This window comes from Podarcis filfolensis (genome assembly GCF_964270895.1).
Source record: "Podarcis filfolensis genome assembly, chromosome: 5".
Classification (NCBI taxonomy): domain Eukaryota; kingdom Metazoa; phylum Chordata; class Lepidosauria; order Squamata; family Lacertidae; genus Podarcis; species Podarcis filfolensis.
The window spans coordinates 76,713,046-76,733,433 of record NC_139608.1 but is presented as its reverse complement, the minus strand read 5'-3'; the positions used below and the strand labels follow the sequence as shown (position 1 = coordinate 76,733,433).

The 20,388-nt window shown below is 41.1% G+C and overlaps 1 protein-coding gene across 5 annotated transcripts in view; it reads right to left on the bottom strand.

The window, feature by feature from the left end:
* OGDHL (oxoglutarate dehydrogenase L) overlaps window positions 1-20,388 on the bottom strand; it is a 68,399-nt gene continuing 48,011 nt past the window's right edge. For all 5 annotated transcript variants that reach the window (XM_083614622.1, XM_083614624.1, XM_083614620.1 and 2 more), the window contains exons 17-23: window positions 11,334-11,512; window positions 10,400-10,471; window positions 8,624-8,749; window positions 7,578-7,650; window positions 6,805-6,968; window positions 4,537-4,691; window positions 1-2,274 (exon numbers count right to left, since the gene is read on the bottom strand). In XM_083614622.1, the coding sequence (XP_083470748.1) occupies window positions 2,151-2,274; window positions 4,537-4,691; window positions 6,805-6,968; window positions 7,578-7,650; window positions 8,624-8,749; window positions 10,400-10,471; window positions 11,334-11,512 (893 nt within the window). In that variant the 3' untranslated portion in view covers window positions 1-2,150. The remainder of the gene's footprint in view (window positions 2,275-4,536; window positions 4,692-6,804; window positions 6,969-7,577; window positions 7,651-8,623; window positions 8,750-10,399; window positions 10,472-11,333; window positions 11,513-20,388) is intronic.

Sequence of the window (20,388 nt, the reverse complement as noted above, 5' to 3'; positions counted from 1 at the left end):
TTTTCTGCATACATTTTATTTTTCACTCATTCATGGTGTCTTAGGCACGAAAGCCACAATGCAAAATAATAAGCAAGCCAGTGAATTTCATAAAGTTTCTGAAAATACTAGAAGAGACACACTAACACAGAGTGATTTTCTGGGAGAAAAATGGGCTACATAGGAAAAACCTCCTTATACTTGTCAGCCGATTTGAGGTAAATGACACTTGTAAATTATGAAATATACACCAAGTGATGTAAAGATAGAGATCTCTATAATGGGAAGTAAGTAACCTAAGATTTCAAAACATGTAATTTCTCTAGAGAAATTAGAGCTTTGCTACTGTTACGGATATATAAAGACAATGGCTCACTAGTTTTGGTAAATGAATGAAACTAGCTTTGTTTTGAGTTTGCCAGAAGTATGAACAGTTTTGTTAACATGTTCTAATTACTTCATCTTCTCTTTCACCAGTGCCAACAGTAATCAACTTTTTGGAAAAAACAGAACAGATTTCTTTAAAAACCTGTACCCAAACAGGCTAGTTCCTTTCACTGTATTAAATTCTACAGACTTCAAGTCAAAATATAGAGAAGACAGAGGAAGAGAAAAATACAGGAAAGAAGATCTGCAAGATGCCAGCATTTTTGTGAATGGGATGCTAATAGGGGATAAGCTGTCAAAAAACAACCATAAAGAAAACAGACATTATATTCCACAGCTTATTTTTCACATTCTTGGATAGAATTTATTTTTTAAAATATAATGCTACAGTCCGCAAACAGCAATGAAAATGGAAGCCTGCCATTTCCTACTTTTTATGTCTATGTTAATTCTGTTCTCTAAATTTGTGCGTTCCCAGCCACAAGAGCATTTATCACTCAAAAGGAGACAGAAAATATTTCAAGTTATACCGAGATGGCCTTCCTTGTAAAAACAGAGCAAAATATATAGACCTATTATTATTTAGACAGCATCCTTCTTCCCTTTAAAATTCTTGTTTATAAAAAAGCTCAAAATGCTGTGCCTTGGGGCTACTTACAAGACAACCCTAAGTATGTTCACTGAGAAGTTATATTGTGCTCAATGCTGCTCAGTTCCATGTAACTGTGCACAGGATCACAGCCTAGCTAGTTAATTAATGCCATTTAGAGTTAAATAACGCAAAGCAAAATTCCAATATATTTTAGATCCTGTTAGAGTAAAGCAAACCAGAACTGTAACCCTTGTTTAGAAAGCCCAGCTGTTACGCCTATCCACTGCACTGATAGTTTCAACTATTCTGCAGTGTACAGGGCTTCAAGAATGCCCAGTTGATCAGAAACAGCCAGTTAATGCCAGATCTGCTCAGTTTCCCCCCAGTAACTTATTCAAAACATACCTTGTGATTTTTAAACAACAAAGCAGACTTCCCCACTGCTGGGTAAATCAGGAAGGACCAGCAGGGATCTCAACATGAACTATAATGGTGTCTGCAATTGCCCCACCAACTTTGAAGGGCAATGATCACATTTTTTGACACAAGAAATATGTCAGACTCCAGTGTAAGCACAGCAGCAGCTCTTGTTGGGGTTCCTACATGCTCTCACTAACTCCCCCCAGCACTTAACAGGGAGAGGAAACAGTACCATGTGTTTCGTGTCCCAGTTCTGATGGCTAAATGGAAAGCAAGCCTGCTAAATTGTTTGCTGCATTCAGATATGTGAGAATTCAACAAAGAATGGTTGGGGGCAGGGTGGGGTGGAATCTGCAAGAAATGTATTGCTCATTTGAACTATATGAGACCATTTATACAGCCTGCAGTAAAAGAGAAATTAGTAACCGGTGTTAGGAAATCGCATTAAAATATGCACACCAGTTTTCTTGAATATTCCCAAACTTAAAGCAAAATAATTGTTTCTTCCATCTCCCTAACAAGAGGTAGCTGTGATGTAATCAACAGAACCACATTGACCGGATGAGAATTAAGAGGAACCCTTAGCATTTACGACACACACACAGTGGTTTAGAAGAGGCAAGCTTAAAAATAGGTCTTTGAAAAAGCCAACCTCAAAAAAAATCCCAAGAAGTCTTTCCCTGCTGAATTTTATTTCATGTTATGGTCATGGCCTTCCCTAAATACATACATACTATACTACATACGGAGATAATGGGCCACAATGTTACAATCAAAACATCTTTCCTTCAAATGCCTCCAGGTTGAAAGCTGTGTCCAAAAACCTTCTGAGTGACACGAGATGCGTGTTCTTGTTACCAGTTGCTGGAGCGGCAGCTGGTTCACGGCCGACATACCTTGAAGCAGAAGAGACAAGGAGGCAAATGATAGAAATGAGATGTGACGTTTTTTGAAGCAGAGACACACTGATAATAAACACCTCTTACATTAGTCACCTCTTATATTAGATACTTTCTACAGACCGTTACTTATATGTATAGGATTCTAGTTACTATTTGCCACGGGCTAGGCTTACTTCCTTAGGCTATCCACTTATTATGTGAGGAAAACTATTTCAGCCAACCTGTACTGTTAAGCTTCATGAACTCCATTGTGAGTGACTCCTCAAACAGTTGTTCATGTGTAAGATGCTTGCTTTATTGAAACTTCTCTGGTACTCTCCTACTTAAATCCTTTTTCTGGTTTCTGTTTCCCTCCAAGATCCTGCACAAACTTCCCCTCACCATCAGTTGTTGCCTTGTCTCTCTCCGTTCTTATGTTCCCTCTCTGTGATTTTATCTGGCTCGACCAGCCTTAGCTGTCCAAAAGCCTCCCACTTCCTGAATACTCTGTCCATTTCCCCATGCTGTCCAGTATGTCGGGGCCTGCCTCTCAGAATGCCTCTGTGCAACCACCTCCCTTATTTCAAAACACCTTTTCTGGGTGTCCCGTCCCTCCCAATCCGTGTGCCTTACAGTAACTAAGTGTGCATAATTGTCATGATCATATTCTTTCTCTGCGTACCCTCTTTTCCATTTCCCCCTTTCTTTGTTTCAGATTGCAAGTCCTGCGGATCTGAGGGGGCCTGTCATACTTGCTCTTTTAAAGTCAGGCAGTAGAAATAAATAAATTGGTAGACGGGCGTTTCAAGCAGACTCACATACATAGTTTGAGTGCAACACCTCAAGGTTCTATAGGAAGTTCACATACCACACTTTTCCATGTATAAGACTATGTGGTTTTTTTCTTTAAAACTCATGCTAAAAAGTGGGGTCGTCTTATACATGGGTAGTGCATAGCGTGGGTGTTTGATTGGTTGCTGCTACGGCTGTCAGCAGCTATTGTGTGTGTTATTGGTTGCTGCGTCAATGGCTGATGCAGTTGGGCAGGCAATTGGCAGGTTCTGCTGGCGATGGGACAGATGGGAAGTAGATTTTGTTGTTTTGTTGTTTTTTAAATAAATTTTATTAGTATTTTCCGCACAACAATAACACGAAAAATATTAAAAAATAACAATACACAACACACAAAAACCAACATTCGAAAACTAAAGAAAGCAACAACTAAAAAACAACAGCCAAGTCTTGCAAGTTAATACTATAAACACTAAAACACTAAAACAACAACAAGACACTGACTTCCACCAATCTCACAACACCTCCTTTATCTCTCATTGTGTCTTCCTCTTTTCTTGTTTTCCTTATCATCTCTATCCTAACATCTAGATATAAATCCCTCTTTCTTATCCTTTCACTTCACAAGGTTATCCCAGACTCAGCCAGATTTCTGTCCTCGAACCTTGACTTTTGAGGTATTCATTTAGGCACTCCCATTCTTTTTTTTACTTCACTTTTTGGTTATTGTCTTATTATGTCTGTCAATTTGGCTAATTCTAAGTATTCTGAAAGCTTACATAACCACTCTCCCCTAGTGGGTAACTGATTCCCTTTCCAATACTTAGCCACCAGGATTCTTGCTGCAGACGTTGTGTATAAGAAAAATTTAGTTTTGTCTTTTGGAATATCGTCATTTAAAATTCCTAAAAGAAATGCCTCTGGCTTTTTACTATATGATATTCTTAATATTTTCTTTATTTCTTTGTGGGAAGTGGATTTTGCGATGCGTGTGGGTGAGTGATTTTCGACAACCCCCCAAAAAAGCTCAACAACCCTGGGTAACCCCCCCCAAAAAAATTCAACAACTTTGGGCAATCCTCCACAAAAAAGTTCAACAACTCTGTGCCACCTCCCCCCATTTTCTTAATTTTGGGTTCCCCAAAATAGTTTTATACATGGGGGCATCTTATAGACGGAAAAGTATGGTATATCTGAAAGAGGCAGAGAAGCAGCCTACAAAAGGGACACAGGCAGTGCTATGCATGCAGCAGGTCCCAGGCCAGGTCCAGCATCTCCATTTTTTATCCCAGGAAGCCTGGCTAGGAAAAGTTGCCACTGAAGCCATTGCCAGCCAGAGTACAGCCCAGCAGCCCAGACGGAAATATCAAGGCTTCATCTTCAACTTCTTAATTCATATGTTCTTTGCAATGCACCAAAAGCAAAAACAAAAACAAAAGGGGGCAGCAGCCCTGAATGAAAAGAAAACCGCTGCAAGCATCCTACCATATGGGTCGAATATGGTTCACAATGGTGCGGAAACGAGGTTTGACGTAGTCGTAGTAGCCTATGTTCTTGTGTTCTTCCTGACACCAGACAAGATCAGCTTTAGCATACTTCTCAATTTCCGATTTTAGCAAGTCGAAAGGGAAAGGGGAGATCTAGAAGGGAATGGGAAGATATTATGAAATATAGAAATTTCTGGCATGGTAACAGGTCCCCACCACGTACACAGCCGACACATCTTTATTCCTCAAACACATGAGGATATCGTCTACCGCTCTCAGTGAGTGTGGCACATTTCAAAAAAGGAATCTCTCCAAATTAGTATGTAAGGAATGTTCTAATATCCCGATCTGACCCACACACAACAGTTACAATGGTGACGGCAAGAACAGTTAGCAAGTATATGCAGGTAACTCGCAAGCTACACATATTTAACTTGTGTGCACTCAGTTTTACGTGCTTCACAAAAAAATGTAAAATAATAATAATAATAATAATAATAATAATAATAATAATAATAGAGCAGAAAGGGAGCGGGTGGGCATACAAGGAAAAACACTTTGGCAATCCAACCCTCCACTGAACCCAATGTTTTTTGACTAAATCTGATTTTGGCTTTACAGGCTATTCCCAAGAAAGTTGAGAGCTGCCTGTATTTCACTTCTGCTGCAAATTTCTGAAGCTGGTGTGAGTACTGTCATTTGTTTGACAGACAATACATGTACTGCCACTTTCATCATAAATGTACTTTTTATTTCACTCACATGAATACTTATAGACACAATCTAGTCAAAGCTAAGCACTTTCAGGTCTCCTTGTCTTGGCAAAAGAGTGGCACTGACCATGTTTAAACTTTCATTTCACATCAATGAGTCTTAACTGTGCTTACCTTTTTATACATGGGACAGAATCCAACTAGTTAATATGAACATATGAAAATTTACCAATATGAGTATATATGACATTGCTGGGTTTTAAAAAAATATAATTTTGATTAAAAAGAATTATGCAATACAGTCACAGCAAAGAAAAGAACATGTTGCTTTCTGTAAATGATATATTCTGCCCAGGCTCTACATTTGTTGAGTAATCCTACTGTTATTCTTGGACTTAGATACATTCCTGCTCACATCAAAAGGAACCAAAAGCGTGTCACAATGGCATGCAGTGTTTGGATGTCATCTTGAGAATCCTCAGATCAAAAGTGATGCCAAAAGCACTTTCATTTGCAATGCACTACCTGTTAATGTTGAGAAGGCAGAAAGTGGGAAACTACCATTTTTAAAATCCAATGTTCATTTTGGTCAATACAGTAATTTTTTTTTTTTCATTTTCAGATGAAGGAAATGGGAAAACAGTTTTAAGCATCTCTTGTGAAAAGCAGCATTAGAATACCCTTATGAAGGCAGCAGATCACTAAGTATTTATATTTTATAAATACAGAATGGGGTTCATAATTTGCCTAGTCAATTCCCATCAGGTAAGATTACAGTCCAGTTATTCTACATAATCTTATGCTCCTCACCAAATCGAAACACCTCGTGTTTCATTTATTTAAAAAAACAGAATTCTTCGAGTTTTTGTTACTTTGACACCAAAAAGTGTCAACAGGATGGGCTGTCGCTCAATGGCACAACATTTGCTTTACATGTCTAGGTTTAAGGCCCCTTGTTCAAGCTGCCACATCATCAGGTAGGCTTGGGACAAACTCCCTGCTTAAACCCTGGAGAGAGGCTACCAGTCAGTGTAAGGCAGCACTGAACTAGATGAACTGTTAGTCTGACTTTGCTGAAGTAACTGGACATGAGATGGGGTTAATTTCCTTCATGAGTTAAATCATCCCATGTATGAGCTAATTTCAGGTGCACAGTCAGCCGAGCCAGTTGTGATGGTAACGGCCCAGTGCCCCAACTATATCTGTGATTAATGCATGTCAACTCAGCAGTCTGTTAGTTGGTCTGTCGGTCTTCAGCCTGCTGGTGTTGCTTGTTCAGTGTTATATGGAGCAACGGAGATACTTTGTCTGTATCTGTATTTGCCTGTATCTATGTCCAGAACTGTTTTACAGAGCCTTATCTTCTGCAACAGTAAGCTATTTGGACCTTAGGTTGCTTCCATGTGATGACTGGTACTGGGAGCAACTTCCACCATGTGTGTATCTCATATCAGATTAACAACAGATTCAGTATGAGAAAGGTTATTATGTGTACTTCACAGACATGTACATTTTAAAAATAATGCGCACAACAAGTTCTCTCTTTGCTTTACCTGTTCCAATCTGGTTATAGCCACCTCCTTCTCCAAATCCTGGTTCTTTCTCTCTCTAACAAGATCATAGTATACCTTCCCAGTACAGAAAATCACCCGCTTGACCTCCCCGGGAGCTTCAGCTGCAGGTCCTTCTTCAGGGATCACACGCCTGAAGCTGGTACCTAGATGCACAACAAAAGTGTTTTACTACAAGGTGCCTAGTCTGATCAACCCTAGAGGATTTCTCAAAAATAGAAGTAATTTTTGGTATATTCCTTGGATTAGAAAGCCTTCTTTCCCTCCTTCCATAGTTTCCATTCTCACCATAACTTAGGGATATTGCCACTCTCTAGTAATTAAACAGAGAAAATGACTCCCTTCATGAAACACAACTGGTTCTCCGTGGCAATTTTCCCCAACTCTCATGTACTTGTATTGGTTCTGTAATTCTTAAATTCAATAATATTCTGAACAGGCAGAGGAACAACAATCATTGTTATAACTAATATAATTTTAAGAAAAAATCCGAGATTTGCTTTGTATCAGTGAAGACCTTGAGCACCTTATTTTGGCTGACAAGTTGACATCACAAATTAGTTCCCCCAGCAATTGCGGATCCATTTGCAGCTATTCTACTGTGTTTTTCCTATTTTCTTCCCGCGGAAGGGTCTCCATGCCACAAACGTAGTACTCCCATGCCAACGACGTAATGTAAGGCGGGGAGTGTTGGATCTCATGACAGAAAAGGGGGTTAAAATGTTTCAAAACAAAATGTACATAAGTGAACCTACCTGACACCATTTCATCAAAGCTGGATTTTGCTTCAGGATGTCTCAGCAAGGACTTTGGTGTGAAAATAATCAGCTGTAAAATAGGTGGTATAATAATTGTAAAATGTTGCCTTTATTGAGTCAGATTACTTCTCACAAGCAAAGAATTTGACTTCCATACAAAAAGGCAATGGGTTCAGTGCCTGGAGATGAACTAGGGTAGAAGCACCCCTATCTAAAGGGTCTTAAGTTTTAATAAAATTCATGGAGATTTGAGCACTCTGCTGTCCTTGGATGCAGTGGCGTAGCGTGGGGGGTGCAGGGGGGGCGGGCCGCACCGGGCGCAACATCTGGGGTTAGGGCAAATCCATGGGTTAGGGGGCGCAAATCCACGGGTTAGGGGGCGCAAATTACTTGCCTTGCCCCGGGTGCTGACAACCCACGCTACGCCACTGCTTGGATGCCTCTGCCTGCCCTAATCCCTCTGATGTCTAAAAAGTACTTTACTGTACATAAATCAGTAATGGACAAAGCCGAAATAGTTTGTCTCAGTGGGGCAGGGGTTTGTTGTGTGGCATACCTCTATCTAAACAAATTGCAGTACAGTGGTGCCCCGCAAGACGAATGCCTCGCAAAACGAAAAACGCGCAAGATGAAAGGGTTTTTCGGTTTTTGCGTTGCTTCGCTAGACGATTTTCCCTATGGGCTTGCTTCGCAAGACGAAAACGTCTTGCGAGTTTGTTCGCCTTTTTCTTAAAGCTGCTTGAAGAGGCGCAGTTGCGACGGACCGTGCTTCGCAAGACGAAAAACATTGCAAGACGAAAAGACTCGCGGAACGAATTTCGTCTTGTGAGGCACCACTGTATGACTTTCTGAAACAATCTTGAATATTCTAGAAGTTTCCTAAAATAAGCAATTGGGCTCTTTAAATTTTTAACTATAATTAAATTTAAACCCACTTTCTACAGTACAGGCCTAGTCTTCTATCATCCATACTTCATTATTTTTTACAGAAAAGACTGAAATACTTTTAATTAGTACAAAAGCACTCAAATGTCACTACTTACAGGTTTCCTAAATGGCAACAAGAGCTGCCTTCGGAGGACATGGAAGTAACTGGCTGGAGTTGAACAGTTCACCACAATCCAGTTGCATTCATAGAGTTGGGAAACGGCAAAATCATCTTCAAATTCCTGAACAAAGGCAGATTATGGGCATTAGAAAGGAAGCCATTAGCCTGGTTTGCACATCTTACTAAGCCGAACCATGGCTTAGTGTAAATCGGTGAATATGTAGACTCTGGAAGGAGAATGTGGCAGCTCTGCTTCTCCCCAGTCATCCTGCAACTGTGCTACACATGATTTGGTTTAACAAGTCATCCAAATCCAATTGATTTAGCTCTCTCTGGGCTATGCTATCCACAAGCTATAAGCAAAGTTAGCCCTATGGTTTCTGGTTCATGGTTTGTCCAAGAGAGCTAAACCATGAGCCCAGGTATGGGCGATACATTGAGCCATGGCTTAACTCAACACAACAGAATAGCCAAGGAGGAACATAACAGTCTCAGCTTCCTTTCCAATCGCCTGAACGCTTGTGCATTCATGCTAAACCATGGTTTGGCTTGCAAACCAAGTCCTCCATTTACCACCATTTTTACCCTTTTACATTTTGATAAGAACAAAGGAAATTAGACAAAGGTCTGTAAACACATCACCACAGTCTACTTCAGCGTAGGAAACACAACCATTCAAGAGTTAACTTTTACCACAACCCTGACTAGGTCAGGCAAACCTACAGAACATACTAAGACTGCTATAAATGTTACCTTGGTAGCCTAAATTTGACCCTATCAGGCTAAAGAGGCAGAGGAGAGTGCACCATTTCTTAATAAACTCAAATATAGTTTCAAATGTGCGTACCATACTTTACAAAGTGAAGGAGCGTCTCCACCCCCATCGTTCAGTCTGGACACTGAGGTCCAGCTCCAAGGGCCTTCTGGCGGTTCCCTCACTGCAAGAAGTGAGGTTACAGGGAACCAAGCAGAGGGCCTTCTCGGTAGTGGTGCCCACCCTGTGGAACGCCCTTCCATCAGATGTCAAGGAAATAAAAAACTATCTGACTTTAGATGTCTTCTAAATCTGAAAGCAATCCTGTTTAGGGGAGTTTTTGATGTTTGATGTTTTATCATGTTTTTAATATTCTGTTGGGAGCTTCCCAGAATGGTTGGGGAAACCTAGCCTGATGTGCGGGGTATAAATGAATAAATTATTATTATTATTATTATTCTCATTCCCACCCCATTTTCCTTCAGCATGGGGCATGTCTGGCAGACAGAAGGTCCTATGTTCAACAATGCTGCAGCTCCTATAGGCCCTGTATCTGAGAGTCACCAGTGCATTCTTTGGCATTGCTGGACCACGTTGCAGCCCTCGCCGGGAGGGTCCAGAACAAATAGGGGGAAAGGCTGTTTCAGGACAGAAACAGTTGTGGACACTTTGCTTCCTCTGCTGGACACTATGGAAAAGCCTGCTGCTGCTGCCCCTGCTGCCTAAGTTGTGTCTGTTGTGTCATTCACCGCAACTATGGTGAGCCTCCCTCTCTGAGATGTAACAAAGGACAGCTCCTAATGCCCAGCTCTGGTGTCAGGGACCGTTCTGAGGAGGACTGCACTGAGGAGGAATTGTGGGAGCCTCCCTCATTTTCAATGTTCTGTTGAAAACCGCCCAGAGTGGCTGGGGAAACCCAGCCAGATGGGCGGGGTAGAAATAAATTATCATTATCATTATCATGATTGCTGCCTGAAGAGAGATGACTGGGTAGGAAGGAAAAATAGATATACTTACTGGAAAGGCATCAGGATCATCATTACACATCTGAAGGAATCTCTCTGGCCTGGCTGAAGAATGCTCTGGGCCCTGAGAATCACATCATGTAAAGAAAAACAAGTTGGCATGCCTTGGAAGAATCTAGATCCTAAATATAATTGTCATTAATTTCCATACTGGGCAGGATGATGTGAACTTAGTTGGTTTGATAGAAGTGGTTGTCTGTGGCCTTTATAACCGCCCTCTCTGACATAGCTTTAATAGATGGCTGAATATAACATGTTTATTGTATAAATGGAGCACCCTATAAATGCACACTATTCCTCAGATGTTGAAACTCATTGAATGCAGTGGAATTTATTTCCAAGTACAAATGCACGGGATTAACCACTAGGTAAAAGGTAAAGGACCCCTGGACGGTTAAGTCCAGTCAAAGGAGACTATGGGGTTACGGTGCTCATCTCGCTTTCAGGCCGATGGAGCTGGCATTTGTCCACAGACAGCTTTCTGGGTCATGTGGCCAGCATGACTAAACCGATTCTGGTGCAACGGGACACCGTGACGGAAACCAGAGTGTGTGAAAATGCCATTTACCTTGCCACCACACCGGTACCTATTTATCTACTTGCACTGGTGTGCTTTCAAACTGCTAGGTTGGCAGAGCTGGGGCAGAGCAACAGGTGCTCACCCCATCATGGGGATTCGAATCGCTGACCTTCTGATCGGCAAACCCAAGGGGCTCAGTGGTTTAGACCACTGCTCCTTTTACCTTTACCTAACTACTATATGCATTCTCTCTTTCAATCATTACACATTTGTTCTTCGGGAAATACCCACTGATACACATCTGTAACAGCAATTCCTTCTTCTTCTTTAAATAAATATTAGATATATCTAATTGTGAAATTAGTTGCACACAGGAAACTATTATTCTGATCAATGGAAGCCCTACCATTCCTTCCATTCCATGAGGCAAAAGCAGGACAATCCCATTGTGACGAACCCATTTAGCCTGTCCCGAGCTGATAAATTGATCAATGATGCACTGTGCTGTATTATGGAAGTCACCAAACTGAGCCTCCCAGCACACGAGGGCATTGGGACTTGACATAGCAAAGCCAAGTTCAAAACCTAAGAGGGGGGAAAGAGGAAATATATTATCAGTACACACTATATTCTGTTATGACTATACAAAATGTATTGAGAATAAATCCTGAAGCTGAATTACAGAATGGCATTACAGAATGAAGTAAATTAGGACTATTCCTCTTATGCATCCAAGAATTAGACACTTTCAGTATATACGAATATACAAAACATCTATGTCAAAAACTGATTCAATACAACTTTGTGCATCTCAGTCTTTGGCACCATCACAAACGACTAATGAAAAGGAAAAATGAGGCATAAGAAAACCATATTCTGCAATAAAAAGCAAATACCAGAATGGCTTGGGTAGCATTTAAAAAATGTGGAGTGGTTGTGGCAAGATACGTTGTGCCACTTCCGTTACACTTAACATGTTATAGCTTACAGCACGATGATGTTGCAATATTTCCTAAAATCTAACATACAGCAAACACAATTGGGTCCATCTGGAATGTTATGTGGGATTCTCGTAGGAAGCGAGTAAAATTTTCCCCTCTGTATAGTTTGTTATGTGTTGTGGACGACCGTATAGCAAACTCTTCCGTGGTAGGGATTAGGGCATTAAATAATGGGTAAAAATGGAACAGGAATTTACTAAAATCTAAAGTATCATAGTTCTTGCCCAGCAACTCAGCTAAGGCAGATTGATGGTAAATTGCTTTAATAGCTGTAATCACAATGCTGCTTTGTTGTGCTGTTTCAAAATACAAGATTTCAAGCAGAGCCAGAGAGTTCATAGAAACATAATTAAATATAATATTAACCTAGTTTCTCTTTTAATGACCCACCTTGACTCCAGGGTCTTGTTTATTTATTTCACTGCTTCCAGCTAATAGTGCCTGTTAGACAAAATGCCTCTCCCCCCCCTTTTGCCCCTCATGTTACCCACTTTTCCAGGATCATTTGCATTTAAATAGGTCATTGGATTGGCATGAGGACAAATATTCCTGCAGCAACTTTAAATGATGCCATGTAGCCCTAATCATCAACATACATCAGATGGACTGATGTCAAGTGCGCAGAATGGTCGATAATTTACCGGTATGATATCTAGAAATGCATTGCACCCTGTAGGAGACTCTCGTGTGAAGCTACTGAGGCAAATCTGGAAAGGGCAGTCTCTGGTCCCTTCTTTTGTTGGGGCATGCAATCCATTCAAATGGATTAAAAAAACCACAGTTCTATATGCAGAAGCAGTCCTGCCCTCAAAGAAGATATATATACATGTTTATAGGGCTGCTATACATCTGTATGGGATGTGGGTGACACTGTGGGTTAAACCACAGAGCCTAGGGCTTGCCAATCGGAAGGTCGGAGGTTTGAATCCCCGCGACGGGGTAAGGTCCCGTTACTCGGTCCCTGCTCCTGCCAACCTAGCAGTTTGAAAGCACGTCAAAGTGCAAGTAGATAAATAGGTACCGCTCCGGCGGGAAGGTAAACGGCGTTTCCATGCACTGCTCTGGTTCACCAGAAGCGGCTTAGTCATGCTGGCCACATGACCCGGAAGCTGTACGCTGGCTCCCTTGGTCAGTAAAGTGAGATGAGCGCCGCAACCCCAGAGTCGGTTACGACTGGACCTAATGGTCAGAGGTCCCTTTACCTTTTTATACGTCTGTAATTTCCCAGACATAGATGGGACTTGGCAGTTGGAAACAGCTTCTGGGGGGAAATTGCTGAAATGTCCAGGAAATTCTGGACATATGGCAACCCATGTTGGGAGTGTAGATTTTGGTGAATTTCCTTTAAAATAACTCAAAAACTTCAGGCAAAACGAAAAGCTCAACAACTTTTGTGTCCAGATTTTCACTTTTTGAAATCTGGCAACCCTATTTTACACCTTGAGGCTCTTTAGATCTAATCCACAGATAAATATGTGCAAATGCCACCTTACTGAATGGGTACCCAGCATGTCATATGAATCTCTGTTCTCAAGAGAGGTTAAAAACCATCACCAGCTGTGCAGCCAGTCAGCTGGCAAAAGCAATATTCATTCTTGACTGCTTGCTTCCAGGATTGTTAAGAATGGCAATTCTTGCTCTCTTCCTGGTTGTGAGGTATGCACTCAAGTAATGGTGGGTACCGATGCCACAACAGCACTGGTAGATAAGATAACTCAAGAATAGGAATTCAATAATATTGCCCTATGCAGTTTCTAGCAGGAAAGGTGTTGGGTTGCGGTTCCCTGATCTCCCAGGTAAGTTGTCTGAATATATATCCCATTACCTGCTCCTATCCAAACCGCCAAAGCATTTCAGGAAGAGGAGGACAAGCAGATTTGCAGATAGATGCACTTTTAATACATAGCGCTTAAAACAAGATTGTCCCTTTCAACAACAATAAAAAATACACTACTTAAAGTAAACATTTAGATTTCAATTTTTTTTTAAATCATCTGATGAGGATGTGCTTTGAAACATGTTGTATTTATCTGTATGGTCCTTAATTTTTAATTCTCTGCTGCACAGAGAATGGAAAAAAAGCACACCTTACAATTTAAGTGCTGCAAAAACGAAAGAGAGAAGGGGCGACTGGGCAGATTTGGAAATTATAAATGAAACCTTCTTCGCACATTCTAAAGTATCAGACTTTCATAAAGGTTTGCTAAAGGGCTGGAACCCTTCACCCTGTGTCCCTCGAGGCTTCTTGCTCCTCCCAATTTATTCTGATTAATGGTTTTGTCTTTTTTTGTGAGACATTTGCCTTTTTCTGGTGGGTGTTGCCTCTTTTTTGTCTGTATGTTGTTTGGGATGGGTGTACATGTTTCGTCTGGGGGAGATTTTGAGCATCACCAATTTCCATTCTGTGAAACGAGTGCCTTGGGGTATCTACAATGGTTTTAGATTTCTAATTGTGCGCACAGGCTCAAAAACGTTGGGGACCCCTGTTGTATGGCTAGTCCAGTACAAAGTTTAAGGTGCTGTTTTTGAGTCTATGGTAAAAATAAAGCAGGGAACTGTTTGCAAATAACCATAAGGTATTGGATGTTCTCCAGAATACTGAATTTGCACTAATTCAAACCCTGAACTCCTTATTGGCGCTTCATATGGAATTGAGTGAAGAAAAGAGAGTTCCACATAGTCACACTACTAGAAGGCAGTAGCTGCTTGGACCTGTCTTAAAGATGGGAATCCATCAAGGAAATTTCTCATCAGGAGAATACAAGAAAGAGAAAAGCACAGATTGTGAAAAGGATAGCAGGATACTGAAAGGAAAAGACAGTAGTTAGTCAATAGTGAAACAGAGGTTAGGAATGGCTCAGTTGGTAGAACATCAGACTCTTAAGACTCAGGGTTGTGGGTCGAGACCCACGTTGGGGGGAAAACATTGCTGCATTGCAGGGGGTTGGACTGGATGATCCTTGGTATCCCTTCCAACTGACCAATTCCATGAATCTGTCCAATTCCATGAATTCCAAGCATAAGGGATTCAGATAAGGAAGGGTGGAAATAGGTTTCGGTAGCTAGGTTAGGTTAGAATGCAATGGACAGCACAGAAGCTGAAATGGGTTTGGAGGAAATGTGAAAGAGGGGCAAAGTCTGGCATACCAAGCTTGATCAAAGTGTATAATTCACAGACATTTATTTACTGAAGCCATTCAAAGCATGCAACAGCATCTGGTAAATGTAAGTCCTAAGGGAACACTTTTGCAGCTGCATTTTGCAGGCTTGTTTTTCAGGATTTCTTTTTCTGAAGACATGAAGACTGAACACTTACATTATAAAATACAACCACAACTCCATAAAATGAAAGAAGTACCTTTCATTACTTAGGTGAAACCTTCAGTTCTTCTAGCTGGTAAAAGTTTTCATCATAATTGCGTGAATCAAAAAGTTCAAATGTTTAACATAGCTTCTCCTTCCAGTTCACATGCTGTAAGTTTGTTTTTCATTACTGATTTTAAATTGTGCTTTTAAATGCTTTTTGTCTAATTAACTTACACAGTTGTATTATAAACTGGACTGCTGCATGCCACCCTGAGCATCTCTGGGCAGAGAAAGCAGCTAAGAAATACAATTAAATAAAATTGGTTGGAAAATAAAAGCTTTTACCATTTTTTGCTGAACAAGCTGGCTGGGACTGGCAACTGAAAGGCAGAGCCGGATGCGACATTTGACAAGACAAAAGCCAAAGTATGTGGAATATACAATTGGCTGCTGAAATGTAGATCTAGTTGTGTGAACAAGGTTACTAAGAAACTATTTTATTAAATTTTAGTCACTGTGTTGTGAAAGACGCCTTTTCCCTTTCTGTAAAATTATCGTTCCCATTTCCATGTCACTATATACATGCATAAGTTTGAGACTTGAACTAACTGCAGTTTCACAATTACTGAGGGCGGCTGCGCATATTACATATTACTTATGTGCTGCAGGAAACATCAGTGTTATTTTCAACAAGTGTGATGTTTTGAGTTGTCCTAAATCTAAGTGTTCATTTGTGATTTCAGTATCTCAAAAACAAAACAAAACTACAAACTGGGGAATGTGATCTATAATTATGGAAAATACTTTGAAAGCTGACAATTCAGAATCTAACAATCTACTCAAAACTCTGTATCTAAGGGTCTATTCACAGAGCTTCCCTCTGCCTTTGAAAGCCTCATAAGAAGTAGATTCAGGGAGAGACTGAGAGGGACTTATAGGACCAAGGTGTTATTCTGGCTACCGCCAGGAGGTATAATGGTATTAATGTAATCTTGTTATATTTATAGTGCTGAAACCGTTCTAGTTATTATGAAATCGTTCTAACGATGGTTGACTTTGAGATGTTTTCCCGATTCCTTTGTGGTAAGCCGCTTTGAACATGATTCTCTTTGCGGAAAAGCGACATACAAATAAAACGATGACGACACTCAAAACCCATAGAAATTACAATTGCAATTATCTATGCAATCCATTATCTGTCAAATTTACTATATTCAGGTAGCTGGAGTAATTTTACCCCCAAGAGTACCATTTGCAAATATATGAGGCAACCTAGGGAGAAGTTATTAATAAGCACAGAAGGAAGTCTCTAGACTCCGTTTCTAGCTGTGATAAGAATTTGCATTCTTACCTTTAATTAGGAAAGTTTTGTGAACTCTGAAACTCCTGCTGACCAAAGGAGTGCAACTTGACTCTTGATATGCTCTGCACACAGTAGGCTACCACTTCAAACCCACCAGCAAGCAGTCACTGACAGGTCTCATGTACTTGTCATTTGTGATTTATACTGTGGGGACTGCAGAATGTAGCCAAGGGTAATGCGCCTGTGGGAATTTGAGGTCTGTTTTATTTCACAGAATGTATATCAATATGGGCAACGCAAGCTTGACAACAAGGAGGTCCACTGCCATTAGAACGTTGCAGCCATATGCATCATAATTAAAATGTGTATTTGGTACCTGTAGATTTCTACAAAATCCACTCAAAAGCATACGGTTACTGCCTTACATCAAGGGTGGGGGGGGGTCTTTCCCCCACTACCAAGCACCACTGTTCTACAGAAGAAAAAAATCAATCCTGGGCCACACACAAGTATTCCACTAATTGTCTTTATTAAGTGGATTGTAGGCTTTAAAAAAAATCTAGTTTGTATAAGACAGGTACAAATATCTGCTGGAAATGTAAAGAAAAAGAAGGCACCTTTTATCGTATGTTGTGGTCTTGTATGGTAACAAAAAGCATTCTGAGAAATGATATATAATGAGTTGAAAAAAATGTTCAAACTAACTTTTATTTTAAAAAACAGAGGCTTTTCTACTAGGAATTGTGGGTGCTGACATTCCAAAGGAGCAGAAAAGACTTTTTATGTACATGATGACAGCAGCACGGATGTTGCTAGCCCAGAGATGGAAAGAAGACAAAGTCCCTACCAGAAAAGAATGGCAAATTAAACTGTTGGATTATGCCAAAATGGCAAAACTGACCGGGAAGCTCAGGGACCAAGAAGACCAAAATTTAACAAAGAGTGAGGAAATTTTATAATTTATCTTGGAGACCACTGTAAGCAGATGAAAACGTTAGCAGGATTGCAGTAACGCTTGCAATGTAGCAAATACAATGGACACAATGCAGTGATATAAAATATGGACTACTGAATAATATGCAGTTGAAAGGGTTGACAATAGGACCCATGGCAGGGAAGGCGGGAAGTACAGAGATTGGGAGGAATCTTTAAATATTAAGGTGTATGATTGTATTGTCATATTTTTATACTCATAAAAATTATTATTTTTTAAAAAGTATCTAGTCTGAATACAGTAAATAAACAGATACACCATAAAATAAGATTGCATCTTGGACACATTTGACTTACACAGATTCTGCTTTACACTCTTGGCTGCAGCGTCTGCGTTTATTGGGGGAAAGACCCTTCGAAAGCAAAGAGCCAAGGAAAAAAGCTCTCCTTTAAGCAGCGTTCATTGTCACTTCTCTGCAAGGAACATCCCCAAGTGCAGGGGAGAAGAGCCACGAGAACAGTGGTGCCCCACCAGTATCTGCTGGAAGGGGGCTTCCCCTTGGGATCTCAGGGGATTTGTGGAGGGTGGAGAAGGAAAGATGGCAGGGGGAAGAGAAAGCAAACTCGGTAAGCACTTGGCATGGCTTCTCTTCCCCTGTCTCACACCCATCGCCTCTTCCTTCTTCCTGCTCCTCCACAGTCCCAGAGCTAGAGGTTGAAGCATGTGTATGGCAGCAGAGGTTTTGTGGCTGCCCCCCTTGGCGTTGGTCAAACACTGCGACCTCCAGATGACCGGGGAGAGTTTCCGTTCTCCCAGCTTAGCTGGCTTTGGCTCACTCACCGGAAGGAAGCTGCCTATTCAGTAGAGAAGGGCACTGCCAATCCCAGCATGCATTGCGGTTGCTCTCCGGCCAAGAAGCTGATGGCAGGGAAAGTGTGGTCTGAGTCAGCCCCACAGCAAGCATTTAGTTACCAAAGGGGGAAAGAGAGAGGTGGCAGTCTAGTGTCCCAGCTGGGCTGGAAAGCAGCAATCCAGGGATTCTAAGGCTCCTGGACTATAAGCAACTTTGCGTATCCACACTCTGCCCAGAAACTAACCCTTGGATAAGATGCAATCCCACTGTACCTAGGGGGACAGAACTGAGACTTTAAAATAAAAATGAGACAATCCCCAACACTATTGAATCATCAGGCGGTGCTGGTTATTGGGCTCTAGCAGGTAAGTTGTCCCCCCAACACAAACGTTTTTAGTAGCAACATTTAGTTCCAGGTAAACTAGGTTAGGATTGCCATTTCTCTGCCTAACTCAGTGCACGTTGACACAGAAGTAATTAGATGGCACTGAAATGGGACTTGTTCCCGAGGAAGTGTATGTAGGATCACAGCATGCAGTGTGGGTTTTCATTACAGATATTGAAGTGGGGATGGGGAAGGTTCTTCCAGGATGGAGACAGAAACCTTTGATTGTTACTAACATGAAGAGAGCCTTGCTAACTCTCCATTTTTCTTTCATGTCCTGCCACTTTTATTATCTTTAAATTATTTCTTTATTAAATCTGGAAACCAGGCAGAGGGCCTTCTCGGTAGTGGTGCCCCCCTGTGGAACGCCCTCCCATCAGATGTCAAAGAAATTAACAACTATCTGACGTTTAGAAGACATCTGAAGGCAGCCCTGATTAGGGAAGTTTTTAATGACTGATGTTTTAATGTATTTTTAATCTTTTGTTGGAAACCCAGCCAGATGGGCAGGGTATAAATAATAAATGATGATGATGACTGCCTGACCTCATGATGGGTGGAGCAAGCAGAACTCCCAGTCGATGGCGACTGTCATAGTGAGCACCACATGGGAGGTAATGGGATGGTTGAGCCACAGTCTAACACTGCCAGCTCTGCATACTTTTGGCCTCTTGGCTCTTTCACGCCTACAAAAATGGTGGCTTCTCAATCTCTTCCTTCTCCATTTTCCCTCTGTTTTCCCCCAAGGCCAGTCTTGGTCCAGAGCTGCCTTCTTCAACAGCACTGTTCAACTTCCTCCTAGACACCGCTGGAACAAGTCCTTGCCTTTTACACTGGCTTGGCCTTGACAAACTGCTTTACCCACCAACCTCAATGTTCAAGGGGTCTCTCAAAATTCCTGGAACAGAAATTAATTAAAAGTTGGAGGTGCATCCCGCCCTCAGGTTGGAGGTTTCCCTCAGTCCTGTGCTAGATGTCTATCAGAAGAGGCTGCGAACGAGGGCAAAATGACAACTTTGCAACCCAGAGTAACATTCCTGATGCCAGGCAAATATGCTGAATAGTCTGAATATGTGCAGGAATGTGGCACTTATAATGTCCATCCATGAATGCACAAACAGACTTCATTTGCAGAGGATGTGAATTTTTATGTGCTATCCCGATGCTAATTGTATTCAAGACATTCAGCCAGATCTTGATGAAGGTATGTCAATAAATTGCTTTGGTTTCTGTGGTGCTGAACTCCGTGAAGAACCCATCTGTAAACACGTTTCTATGTTTCCCTCTGCCAAAAAGTTAGAAAGCACGACATACTAGCTTTCTAACCTTTCATTCAAGGTGTCTGTACTACCGATTCTCTGACAGAGATTCATACTCTTTCATGCTATTAATACTCATTTCCAACAAGACAAATTTATTTTTTTAAAAAAACACCATCCTAATTGTCATGCTGTGTCATCATCTGCTGAAATAGTGAAAATCTTTTGTAACTCTTCTTGCAAGTTCCCTAAGGTATTCTTTAAATAAAGGGAGAAGCTAAATAGGCTTTCCTGGATAGGTTTGAGTCCAATTCTATTTTTAAACAAGCATTCAAAGACTTTTTCTACAGATTGGGTGACATGGATGAGGAAACACCCAAGATGGCTCATTTGTTCAAGCCTTATTCACACACATGCTAC